The sequence below is a fragment of the Lepus europaeus genome, chromosome 16, assembly GCF_033115175.1.
Source record: "Lepus europaeus isolate LE1 chromosome 16, mLepTim1.pri, whole genome shotgun sequence".
NCBI classification, from domain to species: Eukaryota; Metazoa; Chordata; class Mammalia; order Lagomorpha; family Leporidae; genus Lepus; species Lepus europaeus.
Genome location: NC_084842.1, coordinates 71964685 through 71988322, shown reverse-complemented (window position 1 = coordinate 71988322; position 23638 = coordinate 71964685). Strand labels below are relative to the sequence as shown.

Below are 23638 nucleotides of genomic sequence, written 5' to 3'. Positions count from 1 at the left end.
GATTTCAGCTTTCTGGTAAGGCACAATCTGAGAGGCAGCAGGTGATGGTTCAAGTACTTGGTCCAGTCTGGTCCAGCCCTAGCTACTGCAGGCATCTGGGAAGTAAACCAGATCTCTATCTCTTTGCCTTTCAAATAAAAACAATAAAATAAAAAACTGGATGAAACATTAAAGATTGATTTTCATAGGTGTTTTGAATTTTGTGTTTTAAGTAAATCCAAAATCTCTTAATAGGAATCGAACAATTACCATACAAACATTTCATTACATATTTCTGTATTATCCACATACCTGCATAAAATACCCAGTAACCAAAGCTTTTCTTATGTTAATATAATAGTCCCTGCTTGTAAAATCAGTACTTCGACGAGGCAAGTTAAATCTGTCCATAATTCGCGATAGCTGCTGGCGTACATTGTCTGCAGACATCAGGGACCTGTAGTTAATGAAGTTGTCATAACACCACTGAACCGATTCATGATCTAAAAAGTTGAGAGGAGGAGAGAATGGTCATGAATCATCCATATAGGAATATTTTCTAATTATCAAGAAAACTACTGTAAAAAATAAGTTAAATAATCCAGAAAGTAGATTTACTCACATCATTTTCTTTCAATGAACTATAGTATTACCAACATTCCTAAAAATCAGTAATATAGTTCAAAAGTCAGAAATACTATCAAGGTTCTTGACTATTAAATATAGCAAAGTAATGACTAACTAAACTTTTTTTAGTTAGTTATTTTACCCATTAATATCTATCTGTTTCCAATAGATGGTCTAACAGAAGTGGGTTTGTCTTGCTCATTTTCAAAGAAAACACAGTATTAGATTAAGATCATATAGAACATCAAAGTTATGAAGTAAACTTCAAAGGACTGCTGTGTATGTACTTTAATTATGCCTGACTTAGAACACTCCAAAATCTCAAGAGGCTAAAATGTTATTGTGATACACATGCCTCTGAGCAATTAACAGGCAAGGTCTGAAACACAAGTGATAAAGTGTACAAGGCTATCCGGAACCACCACTCATGTTTAATAAATAAGCCCCATGTTCAAGCTATGCACTTTGTGTTATCAAAATGATAGTATTTCTCTACTAATGAATCCTTGATAAGCCTCCAAGTAACCCAGTGATGTTCATCTAAAGGAAAAGCTCAAACTGTAGCCTCATGAAAAACACTGTAGTGACATCTTCAAGCCCCAAAGACAGCCAGAACAGACAACTTCATCATTTGCTTCAGGTTTCAAAATAAACAATACTGAGTATTCTAAGATGGGAACAGAGCAAGGCACAAAAATTAAAACTATGTTGATATTTATCCAATTACTGTGATAAACCCTTACCTTTGGCATATTCTTTCTCCCTGGTTGTAGGATTCTACCCCTTGTAATGTACAACTTTTTCTTACCAATTTAGAGAAACAATGTATAAATCCGGTATTAGCCATATAAAATGCACTTCCATTTGAGAAACAAAAGATGGGGAAGGACACAGATGTTTGAAATAAAGAATATGATTACATGCTGAAGCATCCACCAATTAACCCACTTAGAATGGAAAGTAAAAAGTGTCCATCTGAAGTTGTTGGCATTTAAAAACAAGACACTGAGGGGTTTGTTTGTTTATTTTGATATTATGCAACAAGCTGAAAGGCATCTAAAAAAGGCTTTTGAAAAGTTGTTCATTTGTGACTCTGGCCTGCAGTGTAGCTTTCTTGAAGTTCTAAACTTTTAGAATTCATATATTGGCTGGCACCGCGGCTCACTAGCCTAATTCTCCGCCTGCAGTGCCGGCACTCCGGGTTCTAGTCCTGGCTTCGGATTGGCACAGCATGCTGGCTGTAACGGCTATCTTGGGGGTGAACCAATAGAAAAGGAAGACCTTTCTCTCGGTCTCTAACTATGCCTGTCAAAAAAAAAAAAAAAAATTCTTCTAATTACACTGAGATTTTAATGTAAAGTAGACACATAGTTCTAAAACCTGATCAATCTCAAATTTCACTTTCAAGCACAATTATGAAATTGAAATATATTGCTGTGCTTTGTTATCAAAAGCTTAATTTTTTAAACATCAGTTTACAGTTACAGAGTTAAAAAAAAACATGCTTGTCCCTCCAATAGCTGTTCATTATCACTTAAAACAGTATCTTAATATCAAAGGAGATTTTAAGAAACAACGATTGACATGAATTTGCCCAACGTCTCCCCCCTTAGAGCGGTTGGTTTATATAGTCTGTTGATAGGTACTGTGCCTCATGGCCACTCAGTATGGTACTTAGCAGTAAACAGGGATATAGTTTCTCCTGATACACCAGAGTGAAAAGGTTCCATTTTAGGGGAATAAATATAATTTTTGAGACAATAAAAATCAATTATAAATGTATCACTAGGCACAAAATCTGAACATCAATAAGCTAATTTCTAACTAGCAGAAATCACAAAGTGAGAGTGAATGTGATACCACACTTTTGAAGCAGGGCAATCAATGTCTGAATAGGGACCATCATTAGGTCAGCCTATAGACATGCAGAAATCAAACCTTCTGCATATCCTGGCACATTCATTCTGTATTTTTTTCCGCTCAACTTTTGTCAATAATACACTCTAAAAACTAGCAGTGACATGATGATTTTTATGTTTTCTAATTTTCAAATAACTAAGTATTTTTTAGGGCCCTAAATACTCAGATAACATGATCTAAAGCTAGAAAAATATTTTATTGTGTATCCACAGCAGAACTTACTGAAACGTCTTTCTACTGCTGGCTATTTAGGCAGTTTCCACTTCATAGTAACCTAAGTAATTCTGGGTCAGAAATCTTCGATCACAATGATACCCACCAAAAAAAAAAAAAAACTTCCTAGGTTATTTCTGAATCAAAGGGTACGAAGTCGTTAAGGTTCCCAGTAATATAAAATTTTCTTTTCATAAACACCACATCAATTTTGAGTTCCACCTAAATTGTTTAATTGTTCTACTAGTCCTTCTGACACAGTTTAGGGATTTTTTTTTCTTTAACCCTTCTCAATGTTATAAGTGAGAAAATGACACCTTTCAATTATGTATTTTTTGAGCAAATAGGAAAATTAGATTCCTTTAACCCCATACTTTTTAAAAGCCTACGAACTGCCATTCACATCTATTACCAATTTTTCTATTTTTAGCTGTATTTTAATGTAAATAAATTTTAAAGAGTTATGACTGCATGATTGCAAAAATTCAAAATATATGGAAATAATCAGTTTAAGTATCAAAATTTTTATTTTAGTAGTACATTTTATATAAGTCTTTCCTTTTTATCTCTGTTATTTTCCAGGTTTTCTATAAACAGTGCTTTTCTCCTTGATTATAAATACAAACAAGTCTGAAAAAGATTTAGCAATTTCTATTTTAAATGCTAGTCAGGAATTTTTCTGAAGTACCTCTGGGTTCCTAATGTAAAGTTGTCATGGATAATAAATGAAAGTAAAATGAAGAAACAACATGCATGCTGCTAGTGACATTTAGACAAAAGAGTACACCTTCAATCTAATTTACACTTACTTTGTTTAAAAGCATGGTAGACATTCAGCAGTGTCAGATGATCTCCATCAATGTGGGCAAATCTCATCTTGGCCTCATCTGCAGCTTTCTTGGCCTCCGTGGGGCGAACAAAACACTGTGGGACTAAACAAGGTTGGTATGGGCCCAACACAAACGCCCATATCGATGAGTCACGCATTCACAGATAGAGGAACAAGGCCTAGCTAGGTCAGTTCACAGAGCATAGGGCAGGGCAGGATGGCCTCCAACTGCATCTTGGACTGTTTACTACCTTGATTTGGTACATCAACACCTAACCACATCTGTAAGACAAGAGGGTTTCAAAGCTACAGAGTACCTGATTATTTAACTAAATCTAAAAAGGCATCAAAACAGCTATTCTGAAGGCCATCAAGATACTGGGAAGCTCAACTTATTTCAAAAACCAGTGCTGATAGCTCTACCAAAAAACACAATTACAACATCAATAGCTAACTCTAATTTTTCAAAACACCATTCATCAAATCCACTCAATAGCTGTGAAAGTTAGGAAGGTACGCTTGCCCACTGTAAAGCTAAAAACAGTTTTGCAACCAATCTACTGTCACATTTCTATTAGAATATTTTTCCCTTAATGCTGTGGCTATTACCAACTGGCAGGTATCACTATTAGCACCGGTGAGCAGAAGCATATGAAAACATCAAAATATGATGAAATGTTGGGTTTTGATGATAGCAGTAGTGGTGGAAGGTTAAAAACCGCCTCTGAATTAATAAAATTCAAAAAGGCTAGGATATTCAGCCTAGTGTTCCAGCACTTTAAAAAGTCCCAAGTTTAAAAAAAAAAAAAACTTAGTTGAATCAAAACCTCAATATTAAATCAAAATCCAGTATTTAAAAGGTTGACAATTAGTCTAAAACAGTCATTATTTCAAAGGTCATCAAAATATTTAACTACAATATTTGTTTAGAGCCTCATTACTGATTCACAAATACTTGTTACAAAGCGTGCACTACATTTTTTTAAAACACAACTTTCCTTAATTCACTTTAGCAATTCCACAGTCATAAAAGCAGTACGAAAATAAAAATATTTAACAGCTTGGGACTTTCTAAACACATTTTTAAATCTCTTAAAACCTTGTCAATGAAAGTCATAAGTTATCAGTTCAGATAGAAGATAATGGGAATAATTAACAACAAAATCAAATACAGTATCCAGTTACTCTTTCCCATACAGTTTCCCCTTTAATGCCAGAGTAGCCAAATAGACAACGAGACATGATCACAGAGGATATTAAAAGTCTTGCTTAATGTAACTGAAGCAAGGTAATTCATAAAAGTACAGAAAAGTCTAATAGCCATGTTACTGTGAACTAGCCACCAGATTTAAGTGGGAATGCGTAAGTAGCACTCCGTAAGGCCCCTGATTTGCATGGTTATATCAGGACCTCAAAACTTCAGAGAAACAATTTGAAAGGAAAACAATGCATTATAGGCTCAGCAAACTGTTTTGGTTCTATGCCTTTTCCTCAACCCTTATTTTTTAAACACTTTTCCCACAAATGGCCTATTTAAAAATTGCTGCACATAAACGCTTATTCTCTTGATGTGCTGAAGCTGACCACCAATAAACTGTTTTTCCTAACTACTCTTACAAATAAGACGAAGATGTAGCTGAAGACTTCAGCCTCACACAAAGACCAATTTTTTAAAGGGCTAAGCACTCTAACTGAAACAATGACAATTATATAGTATGTCTGAGAAGAGAAGCTGGAAGAATAAAAACTGGACGGATAATAAGTAAGTACACAAATAATCTTGCCCCACACTCTCTAAAACTAATCTTGGGAGAATCTAACAAAACTGGTAAGAAAGGCAGACAACAACCTACCACCACCTCCGCAAACAAAACTACAATTTAAAAAAATATTTCAACACTGCCCTGCCCATCTGCTCTGAGTCTGATCAGTTATAACTCTGCAAGAAAACATTTTAGCTAGTTCTTAAATTAAAAAAATTCACACCATTAGAATAGTTCATACATCTACACTAAGCCATAATGATGTATTTAGAAATTTTTCAAGTTATTTTTTAATTACATAGAAGGTTGTGAATTATTTGCAGCATTAATTAAGACCAATAAACCACTCTGGGATTAGAATCAGTTGTGTTCAGCTGTACATGTAGTAGCATAGAACATTCTAATGAACAGTAAAAACCTACTTTTTATTCTTAGTAAAAATCATCATATGTTGACTTATTTCTTCTCTTTTTTGCAAAAGCTAATTTCTAAGTTACTACCCATTTGCGGATTAAATTTTATTGCTACTAAAAATACTTCCTGGGGCTGACGCTGTGGTACAGCGGGTTAAGGCCCTGGCCTGCAGCATCGGCATCCCATATGGGTGCCAGTTTGAGACCCAGCTGCTCCACTTCTGATCCAGCTTTCTGCTACGGCCTGGGAAAGCAGTGGAAAACGGTCCAAGTCCTTGGGCCCCGTGCACCCACGTGGAAGAACTGGAAGAAGCTCCTGGCTCCTGATCGGTGCAGCTCTGGCCGTTGCGGCCAATTGGGGAGTGAACTAACGGATGGAAGACCTCTGTGTAACTCTGACATTCAAATAAATAAATAAATCTTTAAAAGAAAAAACTTCCTTCTATTAAATTAGCAATTTTATCTATTAGATACATTTCTTTTACTAAGTGTTTTTCTGTCATTGTAAAGAATACCGGTATTAGACTAAAATCAAGTGTGAAATTACATATTACTATTGGAATTCATGCTTTACTGCCACTGGAATATGTTATCTATACATGAAGAAAGGCTCAAGTTGAAATTAAGTCTAGTTTGAGTCTGTCACAGGCTCAATAGGCGCCAAGTACTAAAAAAAAAAAGTTTATGTACTCTAATAAACTAAGATAGCATTGATGGAGCTAACAAAGAATTCAGCTACAACTGTATTCAAGCTGATTTTTATTTGCACTCACAAGAGAGCCAATGTTTTACTCTGTTTTGTGCACAATGTGGTACTTGACTTTGCGTATCCTATGTCATTATGCAGCTATTTACAAGGTATTTAGGAAACAAAATGAGCTCCTGAAAGCCAGCTATAAAATCCACTATCATACTAAATAGTAAAAAACAAAAATAAAAGTGAAGTCCACCCAAACTTTGTAGAGCTGGGCTTTTTTTAGTTCTGTTCCCTCTATTACCTGACAACATAGCAGTAATAGATAGGACCTCATTAGAACAGTTGTAGTCACAACTTGCAATAACCATTTTAGCGAGCTGTGGATCTAGTGGAAATTCTGCCATCATGGATCCCAATTCAGTCAGATCTCCATCATCATTTAAAGCAGCCAGATAATTCAAAAGTTCTAGGGCTCGCATCAGAGTTTCAGGAGCTAGGAGGAAAATACAATCTGTCAGACAACTTGCCTTAAGCAAGCAAAAATGTGACAAAAAAACAAACGATTGTAAGCCACCTCATTTTTCATTCTACAGTGGACCAAACTCAAAATTCAAATTGTCATCAAATTCAATTACACAGCTATAACAAACAATGAATCATATAAAACTGCAAAATTTTCCTGTAAACTGTCTTCTCCCAAAATATATAATTGCTAATTCATCAATCCGTTTATTAAACTTCTTCCCAAAGTTAAGTTAGAGAATTTAATTCTTGTATTTTCATGGCTAATTAACCTGAATTCCAGAGAAAGTTCTGAAGAAAAAAAGGTCAGAGTCAATTTTGGCTAAAAGATCTGTTAAAATGTACTTGATAGGTCATACCTGGTGGATCCATAAAATCAAAATGCACCAAATCATCAATACCCAGTTTCTTCAACTGTAACACAACTGATCCTAAATTGGAACGCAAAATCTCAGGATAGGTGTTATCCTAGCAAACAAAACAAAACATAAGTTTGTTTGTTAAATATTCCTTAATATTCCTGCTCCTGAAAATAAAACCTGTGCTTACTGCCTCCTTAGCTATTACATTGGCACTATTTCTACACCATTGTCTAGAAGAGAAAAATTCTTGCAGGCCATATTAAAGAAATCAAGAACCTTTCCTTCAACTATCTTTCCAGTATTCTAAGTGTTTGGTGTTGTCCCACTTCAGACCTGTAAAAAGAACTGTACTGGTAGATCATCATAAATCTCAGGCACTCATGGCCCTCAGATCGAAGACATCAATGAAATAATTCTCTTCTGGTAACAAATTCAACATAACCTTGCAAACACAAAAGGCAAGACACAGCAGTGCCCTTACCTGCATCTCCGTCTTGTACGCTTTCTCTGTGTACAGTCGGAAGCACTTCCCCGGCCGGGTGCGCCCAGCCCTGCCAGCCCTTTGCTGCGCAGAAGCTTTACTAATGGCTGTCACTAAGAGAGACTCAACTCTGATTCGAGGATTGTATACCTATTAGAACAGAAATCATGCAAGATTCTTTATTGAAGGGAGTGTTTCCAAGTTTATGATTACTCGGGATCACACCCCAAGTGCATGATAGGTCCCAAAATAAACAAAACAGTATTGATATCTGCCATAAATCACACTACCACAGTATCAGGCCCAAACTTAACTTTCAGGTATTCTGACAGATTCAAGTTAACACAAAAAAGCTTGACTTCTCATAGAAATGGCTAAAAAAATTACTCCTAATTTAAAATAACTTCAGCGGCTGGTGCTGTGGCATAGCAGGTAAAGCCACAGCCTGCAGCACCAGCTGGAATCCCAGCTGCTCCACTTCTGATTCAGCTCTTTGCTAATGTACCTGGGAAAGCAGCAGAAAGATGGCCTAAGTCCTTGGGCCCCTGCACCAACACGGGAAACCCAGAAGAAGGTCCTGGCTCCTGGCTTCAGCCTGGCCCAGCCCCAGTTGTTGTGGCCATCTGGGTAGTCAACAGTGGATGGAAGATTTGTCTCTGTCTCTCCTCTCACTCTCAAATAAATAAAACTTTAAAAATAAATAAATAAAGTAACTTCAGCTCTACCTAGTTTTACCTAGTGTCACAATTTTTAAATGCTGGACAGTGAAGGATACACCTAATGTTGAATGGACACAGAACAATACTTCTGGCTTTGTCCCCAGGACAAACTGCAGGCTTTTTACCAGGGAAGATCTCCATCAATAATCCGACAGACAATCACTTATCACAAGACGACATGTTGTTCTTCGACTGACCACACACACTATACAAGTCCTAGTGAGATTCTTTTGCCTGGTAATGTTAAAACCATCTTAACTTTATGTTAAGAACACACTACAATGTTTACACAATGACAAAACTGCCTAACAATGCAATTCTCTCGACATCTTTCTACAGTTAAGCAACAGGACTAACCTTACAAATGCTATCAATTTACCCCATAAATGTTTCAAAACACTCATCCAGACTACCATAAAACAAAGCGACTCTAAGGACATTTTTAAAACTCTAAGATTAAACAATAAACACTGCCTTCATTTCTAAGAGTCATCTAGAACACAAAGGGTTCACATGGCTGAAATCTGAAAACAAAAGAAACAGGCAACAATTCTCAAAAGTAAATTTAACTTATTAAATAATTGAACGGTTATCAGGAAGCAACAGTAATGTAGTCACTAATATACATACCTTTTGTTTGGCAAATCCAGGATCAATCACAAACACCACACCATCTATTGTCAAAGATGTCTCTGCAATGTTAGTTGACACAACAACCTGTGAAGAAACACAGGTACAACAGGCAAAATTAACGTGACATTTAAGATTACCTTCACTAGCACTAGGACTTTCAAATCTGCAAATAAACAAGACCAGGTTTGATCTTCTGTGGTCAATATTTTAAAAGATCAATTAAAATCTAAGAATTCAGATTTTTATTTAGCTCCTAATAGCAATTTACTTTTCCAACAAAGTCTTGTTTCAGGTTGGCACTCAACTACATTATGTGTCAAGTATTCAAAAAGAAGGACAGCACAAAAAGAAAAACACTAATACAGAATGTCTTTCATATAACACATTCCTTAATATCAAAACATCACACACATGTGTATCTCAGATTTAAGGTAATATTCAAAGGAAAACTTTGTACTTTATATCACAGAAAATTAACATTTTAAACAAAATGACACATGGGAAAAACTCAATTAGTGATCCTGTAAGAACTGGTAGATCAGCAGAATCAAATGTAGATGTTTTGGATAATAGTTTCATATGGATGAGACATGTTATTGCATACAAGGCCAACTGACTTTTTATCAACATGGAATACTGGTTAAAATATTTACATATAATAGGATTGCTTATGCATTGTTTCACTTTCAGAACTGTTCAGGAACTTGGTTTAAGGACTTCAAAATGTGATACATATATTCATTTCCTCTTTTAAAAATGGGAAATAAGTATTCCTCATTAGTGTTTTTACCCAGAACATGAGATTTTCAGGAACAAGTTATTGACATTCCTTGGGGATGCCTGTTATACCAGCAGTTGACACAGGAGAGGAATCAGATAGCCTGTTCTTCCAGAGCCTTTACAGTTTGTATGGGAAGATTAGACATGGACAGAGTGTAAATGACACCAAAGATGTGCTGTGAGGTTGAAAAAGGGTTTACCTCCACCACAGAGAAGACAAGGACAGCTTTACCGAGAAAATGGCATTTAGGACAGTACTCCCAATTAAGATGAGAACTACTCACAACAAGAGAAAAGGGAAGAGCATTAGCAATAGAAGGTTCAGCCTAAACAGGGCATTATGGGCACGAATGTCTACAGGCATATGTCGGAAATGAACTTACATTTATCCTCATTAAAAAAAAATAAGTTTTGTATGTCAAATGACTTAAAAAACTCATGGATTTATGTTTTATTACCTCTTTTACTTAAAATAGTATTAACATTTAATGTGGGTGTTTGGTGCAGTTATGCGTGTGCTCCGGACAATCTGCACCCGGTACCATAATGCCACTTGGTCCAGCCACTGGGTTTCTGATCCAGATCAGGCTGGATCAGAATGTGGCCTGGGTGGCAGCAGATGATAACCCCAAGTACTTGTGTTTCTGCTACTCAAGTGGGAAACGTGAATTAAATTTCAGGCTCCTGGCTTCGACCTGGCAACAACCAGCTGTTATGGGCAAGTGGAAAACAAACCAGTGGATAAAAGATCTTTCTGTCTCCCTGTCACTCTGCTTTTCAAATAAATAAAAATTTAAAAACTAGTAAGTCATATAATACCCTTTCTCCATGATATAAACATTCTAAGACTCCTAGTACATGTCTGAAATCCTGCATAGCAGCAGGTGCTGAAACAGATTATCAACAACATCCACAGGGCCAGTGCTGTGGCAGAGGGTTAATGTCCCAGCATCCCATATGGACACCGGTTTCAGTCCCAGCTGCTCCGATCCAGCTCTTGGCTATGCCCTGCAAAAGCTGAAGACTGCCTAAGTGCTTGGGCCCCTGCACCCATTTGAGAAACTGGGAAGAAGCTCCTGGTTCCTGGCTTCAGACCAGCTCAGCTCTGGATGTCGTGGCCATTTGGGGAGTGAATCAGCAGATGGAAGATCTCTCTATGTAACTCTTTCAAATAAAATAAACCTAACAAAATAAAATGATTAGGACAACACATTGTAATAAAATTACCAGCATCACCACCCTTGCACTTCAGGTACCATTATCAAGAGAAATAATGGTGAGCTGAACACAAGTACTGCCACATACCTGGACAGTCAATCTGATAACCAAGATGCTAACAAATGACTAATGGGCAGTGTGCAGCGTGGATACGTTGGACAGAACAAGATCTCATCACAATCTCATCACAGATGCACATAACTGCAGGCTTAGCAATTATTTCTGGAATTTCCATGTAATATTTTTGGATGGTGATTGATCACAGATCACCAAAACCCAGAAAAACAAAACCGAAGATTAAGGGGAGGCAGGGGGGACTACTGCATTTGATTTCTCTCCACAAGACAATTTCATTTGATTGTACATGTATGATTGCACAAGTGTGTAAGAATTGAGTGACTGTGCCAACTCAGCAAGTTCCAAGACACTATTAACAGTCTATGTCAGTAAAATACCAAACCCCAAAATATGAATATTGAATGTGTCCTTAGAAATGATTTTGGGGGCCAGCGCCATGGTGCAGTAGATTAATCCTACGCCTGTGGCGCCGGCATCCCATATAGGCACCGGTTCTAGTCCTGGCTGCCCCTCTCCCAGTCTAGCTCTCGGAGGGCAGTGGAGGATGGCCCAGGTCCTTGGGCCCCTGCACCCACGTGGGAGACCAGGAGGCGGCACCTGGCTCCTGGTTTCGGATTGACGCAGCTCTGGCCGTTGCAGCCATTTGGGGAGTGAACCAACAGAAGGAAGACCTTTCTCTGTCTCTCCCTCTCACTGTCTGTAACGCTACCTCTCAAGTAAAATAAATAAAACCTTAAAAAAAATATATATATATATATGATTTTGGTGTGTTCTCCACAAGGCTTAATAACAGAGGCATCAAAATGTTTTAATGCTTACCTATTCATTTTTATTTATTTGAAAGGCAGAGTGACAGAGAGACAATTCCATCTACTGGTTCATCCTGCAACAGCCACGGTTGGGGAAAACCCAAGACCAGGAGCCAGGAACTCCATCAAGGATCAAGGTCTCCCACAGGGCTGCCAGAAGGGATTCATACTGAGCCATCATCTGTGGCCTCTCAAGCTTGTTACCAGGAAGCTGGTTCAGGGAGAGGCAGAGGTGGAAAAGTGGAACTAAATCCTAGGCAAGGGGCAATGTTGTGGCACAGTGGGTAAAGCAGCCACCAATGCTGGCAATGCTTTGCTCTCAGATTTTATTATTTCATATCTTATATAATATATATTTAAAATATATTTATATTTCATTTAATAATTGAATATAAATATACTATTTTAAAATAAAATATTTATATATAATATATATATTTCCATTTCAGGAAAAGACATGGTAATTCTTTAGTGGCGGCAGAATTAAGCATTGGCCCTATGTCCTCTATTTTCAAAATCTAAGCAGGATATTATAAAATTAGAGCACTGGAAACAGGAAAAGAGCAACTGAATGGTGTTTCTTCCTGCTCTAGTTATCAAACCACTTTCTCTCCATAACCTAAGTCCATTTGAGCTTGCACCCCTCCTTTTCTTCCAAAATCGCCCAGTCCATCTTGCCTGCCAACCAATGGTTTGACAGAAGCATTTTCCATCTTCCTCGCGGTTTCAGCTTAAAACTCTGTCTAGGAAGCTGTCCTTCTAGGCACTGAAAAGACATACCTTGTACAAATTTTAACTTTCTGCTTAAACATCCTGGGTCTCTGATTTTTCTCATAATGTTGCCCTAAATGCCATGAAAATCCTCCCTCACTCTTCCTGGGATCATCCAGGGAGGCTATCAGAGGGCTCTTTTCAAATTCTAGGATAAAGCTGACTCATGCCAAGAGAAAGCATGATTTCCCAGCTTTAGCTGAAGTATCATGAATGAATGGTCAGGCTACATTGTGGTCTTTAATTCTGAATTAAGGGATTAGAAAGAGAACCCAAGATGAGCCTGAACCCTGGGGATGGCAATGGTCGTTTCTTCAGCTGAGGCCACACTGGATAGCTAGCTATTGCTAAGATATTCTTTTCAGTAAAATAAAATTCTCCTCAGCACTGTAAGGATTTACAAGTAAAAACAAATAAATAAGAAGAAGAAGAAAGAAAAAGGCCAGAAATCAAATTCTGCTTCATAGGCTTAAGTTGCAATTTTTTTAAAATTTATTTTTATTTATTTGAAAGTCGGAGTTACAGAGAGAGAGGTCTTCTATCTGTTAAATTCACTCCCCAACTGGCCGCATTGGCCAGAGCTGCAACAATCTGAGGCCAGGAGCGAAGAACTTACTCCGGGTCTCCCATGTGGGTACAGGGGCCCAAGGACCTGAGCCAGCCTCCACTGCTTTCCCAGGCTATAGCAGAGAGCTGGATCACAAGAGGAGCAGCCGGGATTCAAACTGGTGCCCACATGGGATGCCGGCACTGCAGGCAGCAGCTTCACCGGCTATGCCACAGCGCCGGCCCCTTGAGTTGCAGATTCTGCAAAATGCATCCTCTGTTATACTGGCACCAGAATAATTCTACATTTCCAAAATACTAATAATTAACAAATCAAAGGGCTCAGATGTGAAATTTAGTAAGTATGGGCTATTATAGTAACTCAACAGAATGAGGAGAACTACATGAAAAGCATAAATGCAGCAGATCTTACGTATGCCAATTTTACTCAATGGCAAATAAACTTAACATTGACAAATGCAGATATACAAAGCACACATGAGTTAGACAAATCGAGCTCTTTAAATGGTGCTTGGAGAAGGCATTAAATTCCTCTGTACTATAAAAATAAGAAATAGTTAATATATATCCCTGTTGATATGAAATGGAAATAAAGTCAAAAGAAAATAACAAATGAACCTCAAAATTTTACAGATACTTAAAGTATCAAAGCACCCCCCTAAAGCTCAGGATGTAGATATACTAACATGACAAAACTATTTTTGCAAGTTCCAGAGACAGCACTATGATAAGAAAATTAAAAATTTAATATAATGAAGTTACACATCATTTTTTAAAAATACCAATTTACTATACTTGAAAGTCTAAGAAAATCCAAACTTTTTTTTAACCTCTGTTAATTTACATTCCACTAGGCTGGTATTGCATATCCACACACTAATTTCTTTCCTCAATTTGAAAAATATATCTGGTTCACTTGAGTTTTACACAACCATGTAAAATATAATTTGCCATCACATCCTACATTCCCTATAATCATCAAAAAAGGCAAAAAACATAATGTCAACATTAGCCGTTATAAATACAGAAGAAACCAATGGATTCCAATTTTGACTAACGAAGTTTAAGTCAGAGAAGCTTTTTTCTATATGAACAAGAAATTTATAGTGGTTCCTAGAGCCCAGTAGGTTAGTACCTTATATACATCAAGCTTAATCCCAAATTATTTCCCAAAATAATAAAGACCAGAGATTAAGAATATCACCAAAATTCACATGCAGCTAGTATACACACATAAACTAATAAACAGCTAGGTTTTAAAGTCAAGATCACTGTTGTTCCAGTGATCTTCTAAAATTTAGAAACAATGTGATCTATTTTCAAAGAATCTATTAGAACCCTTATATCTTAAAAAACTAATTAAAAACATTGCTGCAATTTCAAACCGGCACTTGGATCTTTTACATTCCACCCCTGTCCCCCAACAAAGTGTTCTCAGATACAGAGTTGTAGTAACTTTGCTCTCCTCCCTGTGCCAACCACACATCTCCACCAAAAGGATCTAGAGGTAGCTTCCACCTTCAAGCAATCCACATATTTATGCAGTGCGATTAAAACTACTATCATTAGAGGTCTGCACAGAGTCAACATTTCACAATTACAGACACGACATTTGGTTAAGCCTCAAAGAAAATTTTAGGCAGAAAAAAAGGAATTAAAGCACTTGGCCATCTCCCCCTTTTTCTTAATCTGCACTAACCCACTTTCCAGTTGCTGAAGAGGGAGTGTTTCCGTGTGGCAGGCAATGCAACAGGGAAGTAGTGTGTGTTTTTAAAGCTAGAGTCAGAAGATTCACAGAAACTTGCACCACGATTTGATTCTTCATAGTTTAATACACTTTGATATCTCAAACAATTCTTTCACTGTTAACGAGAAGTTTCTAGTGTTACCTTTCTTCCAATTGCACCATTCTGCTTTTTTGGAGGCGGCGGCTCAAAAATGCGCTGTTGCTGCTGAGGTGGAAGCGTAGAGTACAATGGAATGATTTTAATGTCACCAACTTCAGGGCCCAAATCATCGACCTCACGCTTTATTCTTTTACAGGCCTCATCAATTTCCTACAAAATACAAGTTGAGTCTTAAAATGCTGAAACATTTTACATATTTATCATAATCTTAGCTCTATGCAGTTTATTTTATGTATACAATTGGCTTTCATCACATAGCCTATTTTCAATTTAATAATCAAAATTCAATAGGATTTTCAAAAGAACCCAACAAATTTCTGTATTCAAATGAATCTGTAACTGCCTTATTTGCACTCAACACCCCTTTTCGTAGAATCAGATTTCCTAATTAATTCTCAACAAATTGTACTAAAATTGAAACTTCTCACCCAGGAATATTTAACTGCACTCATGACCTTTTCAATTTTCACAATCTAAAGGAAACTGATGTGCTAGATATTTTAAATAAGCCAATTAGGCTTTAATGTCACATATCACTAATGCAATTATGTGGAAGATTTGCTTCATTGTGTCTAATAAGAACAAACACCTTTACAGTATCAACATGGATATTTACCAACTAGGCTAACCCAAAATCTTAAAGGAGCTTCAAAATTTCCCCCATCAACAGAAATGCATTTGCATTCAAATCAAAGTTCAGAGGGAAGAAGACACAATGAAGAAAGAGATGGTGAACCACAGCAGTTCTGGGAATGGATGAGGCACAGCGGCCAGATGTTCTTTGCTCTAAAACATAATTCATTTAAACCCAGAAATTAAACAAATATTAGGCAATCTGTACAATGAAAGAACAAATTAAACATTAGTCTCATTAAATAACCTTTTATTTAAAAACAAAAATTATATAAGGATAGGGATTTTTGGTTTAAGTTATTCAATATTTTTATTATATTAAGGTAGAATTATTTCTGTTAGAATGATTTTTAAATCGAAGTTCAGCTTTGCTTCTACATCAGAGTACAAAGTTCTTGGGTACATAAAGAACAAAGATTGTTTTCACCAATTTGATACATACCAGTTTTCTTAATATAAGGTTATTTGTCTAGAAAACTGATACAAAAGATTACTTTTAAGGATTCAGTGTTAATAGAGCCCTTTGAGATCTCAATCTTACAAAAAAATGAAATTAGGATATTATTCGTTAAAATATATATATAAAACAAAGAAACAAATATTTTTAGAAACTGCTTTCAAATGCTGTGTCTAGATTAGAATGCCCCCTGCTGGCATGCAAATACAAAATTCAGGTCCATTATCAAATTAAAAAGATTTGAACTTGAAAATAAGACCAAAATTTCTAATACTCAGAATACCTGCAATTATCCTAACTTTATTACATCATGACTGGAAAATAAACAGTCACTTAACATACAGATTTCAGATATTAAGAAAGTGAAGAAAGCATGCATTTACTTTTTTTTTTATTATTTGACAGATAGACAGTGAGAGACAGAGAGAAAGGTCTTCCTTCCATTGGTTCACCCCCCAAATGGCCGCCATGGCCGCAGCTATGCCGATCCGAAGTCAGGAGCTAGTTGCTTGCTCCCAGTCTCCCATGCGGGTGCAGGGGCCCAAGCACTTGTACCATCCTCCACTGCCCTCCGGGGCCACAGCAGAGAGTTGGACTGGAAGAGGAGCAACCGGGACTAGAACCCGGCGCCCATATGGGATGCCAGCACCGCAGGTGGAGAATTAACCAAGTGAGCCACGGCACCGGCCCTGCATTTACTCTTGATCTTCCAGTATTTTAAGATGGCAATCCCGGCCGGCGCCGTGGCTTAACAGGCTAATCCTCCGCCTTGCGGCGCCCGCACACCAGGTTCTAGTCCCGGTTGGGGCGCCGGATTCTATCCCGGTTGCCCCTCTTCCAGGCCAGCTCTCTGCTATGGCCCGGGAAGGCAGTGGAGGATGGCCCAAGTGCTTGGGCCCTGCACCCGCAAAGGAGACCAGGAGAAGCACCTGGCTCCTGGCTTCGGATCAGCACGATGCGCTGGCCGCAGCGGCCATTGGAGGGTGAACCAACGGCAAAAAGGAAGACCTTTCTCTCTATCTCTCTCCCTCACTATCCACTCTGCCTGTCAAAAAAAATAAAAAAAAATAAAAAAAAATGGCAATCCCAAGTTTACCTGGGAGTGGACCACTCAATGTGCTAAGCATGTATGGAGCTAAAACAAAATGACACTGCATAGGACATAATGGCTTCCTCTCAACTGTTGAGACAAAAATCCCATATTGCTTCCTTTTATATAAACAAGGCTATAAAGAGTCTTAAAATTCTATAATAAAAAAAAACTACCTGAAGCTTAAAGTTCCAAAAAGTTATTATTAACCCTATCAGCTTAGAATGTCACATTCATCAGAATATAAACAGAAAAAGAAATTAAAAGTGAACTTTCCAAGCATCCATCAGCTATCTACTGTCATCAGCAATACTGAGAATTAAAACAGAAGTTCAGGAATTTCTAAATTGAGGAAAAATTTTTCAGCTACAAAAGTAAATTATCCAAGTACATTAATAAATTACTTTGGACCTTACTTATCAATTCATTACATGTTGAAAACAGGTTACTGAGCAAAATTAAAGAACAAGTTGCGTAAGAAATGAAGGGTTTCAGTATCAAATTTCAAGTACTTATAGTTTTCAAATATTTAAATAATTGATATTTCACTTACAATCATTTTCATATCTTATTTAGTGTACCTTTCCTAAGGACTTCTACTAAGGAATAATTTTAATCACAAATCCAGATCTTATACATTAACCTAACACTCTAGAATAAAAATCTTCCATAACCTTCCACCAACTTTTTAAAAATTTAATAATTTTCACTTTTATTTGAAAGGCAGGAAAACAAAGAGACAGGCAGAGATCTCCCATCTGCTGGTTTACTCCCCAAATGGCTGTAAGGAACATTAGGACTGCGTTAGGCAGAAGCCTGGAACTCAATCTGGGCCTCCCCTGTGAGTGGCAGGGGCCCACGAACTTGAACCATCATTTCCTGCCTCCAGGGGTGTGGGTGAGCAGAGAGCTCATCAGAAGCAGAGGAGCTAGACTCCAACCAGGCACTCAATCTGGGATGCAAGGGTCCCAAGTGGCAATTGAACCCCTGTGCCAAATGTCTTTTAATCTAGGCTCACCCTCCCAAATGATAACAGATGACTACAGAAGCACTATTGTTTTTTGCACAAGTGATCAAAATGGTAAATATGACTGCAAAAATCCATTTTAAAATTTCATGGAGGTTGTTCACATTTATGAAGTAATGATTTCTCAGAATCTGCCATTTAATGAATCAAGTGACAATAACAAAGCTTCACAAAAAAGATAAGCAGTGCTTTACAAACTAGTATCGTTAGGTCAGTTCTAAACAAAAATAAAATACACAAAATACACATTAGGTACTCTATTACTTTCTCCCCTAAAGATCTTCAGATTCAAACTAGGCACCTAAACAAACTTAAAACCTAACAGTATATATGTTCACAGTTTATAACTACTTCATTTCACGAAAAACATCACTTCAGGGGCCAGCATTGTGGCAAAGGGAGTAAAGCTACTGCCTGTACCACTGGCATCCCACATAGGCATCCATTCAAGTACCAGCTACTCCAATTCACATCCAGCTCCCTGCTAATGTGTCTGGGAAAGCAGTGGAGAAAGACAGCCCAAGTCCTTGGACCCCTGCACCACAAGGAAGACCTAGAAGAAGCTCCAAGTTCCTGGCTTCAGATTGGCCCAGCTCAGGCCATTGCAGCAGATAAAAACCTCTTTCCCTCTCCTCCCCCACTCCTTTTGTAACTCTGCCTTTCCAATAAATAAATAAATAATTTAAAAAAAAAAAAAAGCTGAAAGCCACAGGGGCATTTACTGCCTTCTTTCCCTCAACGGGATTGTTACCAAAATCTAAACTGTATTAAGTTGGCTTAGAGAAAAAAAAGCCTTTCAAGGTCCTCATTATGAAGCCAATGCAGTATTTCTGATAGAATTCTCCTATGCTTCTTCATCAAAGTATAAAGACTATGAAATACAGTCATTTATGGAAGGAAAACACTATGCACTTTAAAGTGAGAAACCACAGAGAGCAGACACAGGAGGACAAAATGATACCAACTGTCCCAATACAAATAAGGAAAAAACTAAAGTCCATGCATAATTTATTCAATAGATTTCCCACATATTAGGAAACTATTTTACCAAAACAAACTAATACTTAATCCATTGGCCATATGTGAAAAAAAAATTCCTTCAGGAGAATATTAGTCATTGTGCTCACATACATTCACAAACCTTTAGAAGTTTTTAAAGTTGGGTCAGCATTTGGCACAGCAGTTAAGATGCCATTTGGGACACACACATCTCATAACAGAGTACAGGGAATCGTGTTCCCAATCATTTTTTTGTTTGTTTCCATTTATTTGAAAGGCAGAGTTACATAGAGAGAAGTGACAGAGAAAGATCTTCCATCCACTGGTTCACTCCCCAGATGGTCACAACGACCGGGGCTAGACCAGGCTGAAGCCAGGAATCAGGTACTTCCTCTGGGCCTCCCACGGGGATGTAGGGCTTCAAGGACTTGGGCCATTCTCTGAGGTCTTCCCAGGTACCATCAGCAGGGAGCTGGATCAGAAGAGGAACACCTAGGATCAGAACTGACTCCCATATGGGATGCCAGCATTGCAGGCCATGGCTTTAACCTGCTGTGTCAAAACACCTCCCACCCTTGCTTTTTGATTCCTGCTACTATGCAGGATGGGAGGCAGCAGGTGATGGCTCATGTATTTGGTTCCTACCACCCATATGGGAGACCTGAATGGAGTTCCAGGGTCCGGATTTTGACCTGGCTCAGCCTCAGCTGTTTCAGCCATTTGGAGAGTGAACCAGTATAGGGAAGATCACTTTCCATCTCTCTGTATTTCAAACAACAAACCACTTAACTAGTGAATCACACAAAAATAAACTAAGAGGTGGGTTTGGCTGTGATTAAATTAATATTATGTTTAAGAAGAGGGCTGAGAGTTTGGTCCCTCGTCATACTAAACCCCCATCTCATCGCCCAGAACCCCCGGGGGTTTGGAATGGCTGCTGTGGTAAAAAGCACGTACACAGACTATTTCCAGTACTGCAGAGTTCTGCTGGACAACAGTACTCCAGAAGCAAATCACTCAAACCCCGAGGAGCATCAGCATTATCTGGACACCTATAGAAACATGCTCACCATGACCAACAAAATCAGATTCTGCACATCTTCTAGGTGGTCTCCATGAATACTAGCTTCAGAAGTATATTCTGGGAGCCAACACTGTGGCATAGCGGGTAAAGTTGCCACCTACAGTGACAGCATCCTATGTAAGTGCCAGTTCGAGTCCCAGCTGCTACACTCCCAATCCAGCTCTCCGCTATGGCCTAGGAAGGCAGCAGAAGATGGCCCAAGTCCTTGGGCCCCTGCACCCGTATGGGAGACCTGGAGGAAGCTCCTGGCTCCAAACTTCGGAACAGCCCAGCTCCGGCCGTTGAGGCCATCTGGGGCGTGAACCAGCATACAGAAGCTCGCTCTTGCTCTCGCGCTCTCTCTATCTCTGCCTCTGCCTCTCTGTAACACTGCCTTTCAAAGAAACAGTTAAAAGAAAAATTATATTCTAGAAAATTCACAAGGCCCATGAAATCAAAAGAAAAAAGCTCATAACAATCTCTACGAAATGGTTTCCTAAAATGTTGTTTTATCCAAATAGCTTTTCTTGAATTTAGCCTTTGAAGAATTTAACAGCATACCTATAAATGCCCTGTTGTAAATGGAAATAGTACACTTATGGTGCTAACACTGTAGTCTAGTGAGTGAAGCAGCCATCAGCATCCCATACCAGACTGCCAGTTCAAGACCCTGCTGCTCTGTTTCCTATCCAGCTCTCCATCAATGTGCCTGGGAAAACAATGGAGGATGGCCTAAGTACCTGGCACCCTGCCATCCCTGTGGGAGACTAGGATGGAATTCCTGACATCTGGCTTGCACCTGGCCTAGCCCAGCCCTTAATGCCATTTGGGGAGTAAACCAGCAGATAGAAGATTTCTCTGTCACTCTACCTCTCAAATGAAAAAAATTTGAAAAAATAAAAGCCACTATACATGAAAATCTGTTGTCTAAAAATGAAGTTCTAACTAGGAAACTTCATTGGTCTCTTCAATCCTAAGCACATGCAAAAGAAGGAACAAAAAGAAAACAAACATTTTGAGGGTGGATGGACACCTAACTTCACTCATAACCAAAACAACCAATTTTGAATTAAGAATGCATGATTTCATAGCAGCTGGGATTCCAATTCATGCATCAGCAAAATAACACAACCCAGGCTGCATCAAAATTGACACAATTGCTAAATCCTGAAATTCTAAAAGCACTTAACACTCTTGCTATAATTAACACAATCAGTCGCCGAAGAAAAAAAATTTCCCAGAGTACATAAATAAAAGGGTCATGTTTTATATGTTAATACAATCAGGTTGAAGAAAAACTTCAAACAACGGGATAAGAAAAATATAGTTAAATATCTAAATTAAGGCCGCTGCTTGATAGAAATAATATTTCAAAGGCTATTAACGAAGGAAAAAATGACAATACCTCTTGACCAGTTAAGAAAAGTAGAAGATCTCCCTCCTCCTCTTCACACATATGAATCTGGATCACTGTTCGAATTGCTGCTTCAAGATAATCTCTCTCTGGTTCTGGAGTATAGAAGATCTCAACAGGATGCGTACGCCCAGGAATAGTTAAGAGTGGACAGTTATCGAAGTAAATCTGGAATTTTCCTGCATCCAGAGTAGCACTCATAACTATCACCTGAAAGAAAACAGTAAACTACTTGAAATTGTCTTCAAGGGTTCTTACATGGTCTCAAAAAACAGAACAGTAAAGGTAAAAATACTTTCATTGTTATCTATTATAAAGCTTAAAAATTTCAACTACATTGTGATTTAAATAGCAAATGCAGAAAAGTCTGAAATAGAGCAAGTTATATTATTTATTACAAGTTATTAAAAAATTTTAAGTAAAATATTAAATATGTAAATTTACATGAACCAATACTTTCAAAACCAAAACTTAGGGACCGGCACCGTGGTGGCACAGTAGGTTAATCCTCCACCTACAGCACTAGCATCCCATATGGGCGCCGGTTCTAGTCCCCAGATGCTCCTCTTCCAATCCAGCTCTCTACTTTGGCCTGGGAAAGTAGCAGAAGATGGGCCAAGTCCTTGGGCCCCCGTACCCACGTAGGAGACCGGAAAAAAACACATGGCTCCTGGCTTCAGATCAGCGCAGCTCTGGCCGTTGCGGCCATTTGGAGAGTGAACCAAGGGAAGGAAACCTTTCTGCTTCTCCCTCTCACTGTCTGAACTCTACCTCTCAAATAAATAAAATTTTAAAACAAAACTAAAACATATGAAATTATATGTCAAAGGACTGATAAGGGAATTATATATAATATAATGGCTACTGGGGCTGGCACTGTGGCTCACTTTGTTAATCCTCCGCCTGCATCACCGGCATCCCATATGGGTGCTGGGTTCTAGTCCTGGTTGCTCCTCTTCCAGTCCAGCTCTGCTATGGCCCGGGAAGGCAGTGGAGGATGGCCCAAGTGTTTGGGCTCCTGCACCCACTTGGGAGACCAGGAAGAAGCACTTGGCTCCTGGCTTCAGATCGGCACAGCATCAGCCGTAACGGCCATTTGGGGAGTGAACCAACGGACGGAAGACCTTTCTCTCTGTCTGTCTATAACTCTACCTGTCAAATAAAAAAAATATATAATTGCCGCCAACTTTACACAATGGAAAAGCAAAAAGAAAATGTAAAAGCCTACAGACTTGATGTAAGTTTTAAATGTTCTTGCTTCTTCCCTACCATCTTTAATGAGTATGACAGCTTTGAGAAATTGTTAACAGAAACGATTTTCTGTACTGCTGTAGAAAGCCACAGCAATAAGAAATTGTTCAAGTACACAAACTCATGATAGTGCCATCACCCCTCCTTCTACATAAATCATAGCCAGAGACTTCACCAGACATCAAAATGGAATTAAAGGCAAGTTTATTTTGGTGCAAAAAATTTTGAAATTCATGCATAAGGTTTTCACTATATATAATTTTCAAAAATTTTTTAAGACTCCTTGTATTATCCTACCCAATAAAACTGTACCTTAAATAGAATGCCCCCTGCCCCCCATAAAATATTCTTAAGTTTCTAATCTAGATCAAGTTTCTCCCTAAAATCCTGGTATCTCATCACTAATTTCCTTTTTA

General features: G+C 38.1%; 1 protein-coding gene across 1 annotated transcript in view; it reads right to left on the bottom strand.

Annotated features, from left to right (window-relative positions):
• Positions 1-23638, bottom strand: part of DHX15 (DEAH-box helicase 15) — a 63077-nt gene that overhangs the window by 8281 nt on the left and 31158 nt on the right. Inside the window, exons 5-12 of the mRNA XM_062213507.1 lie at positions 21963-22181; positions 15271-15438; positions 9156-9242; positions 7807-7956; positions 7323-7431; positions 6743-6934; positions 3549-3671; positions 292-482 (exon numbers count right to left, since the gene is read on the bottom strand). Coding sequence (XP_062069491.1) covers positions 292-482; positions 3549-3671; positions 6743-6934; positions 7323-7431; positions 7807-7956; positions 9156-9242; positions 15271-15438; positions 21963-22181 — 1239 coding nt within the window. The remainder of the gene's footprint in view (positions 1-291; positions 483-3548; positions 3672-6742; positions 6935-7322; positions 7432-7806; positions 7957-9155; positions 9243-15270; positions 15439-21962; positions 22182-23638) is intronic.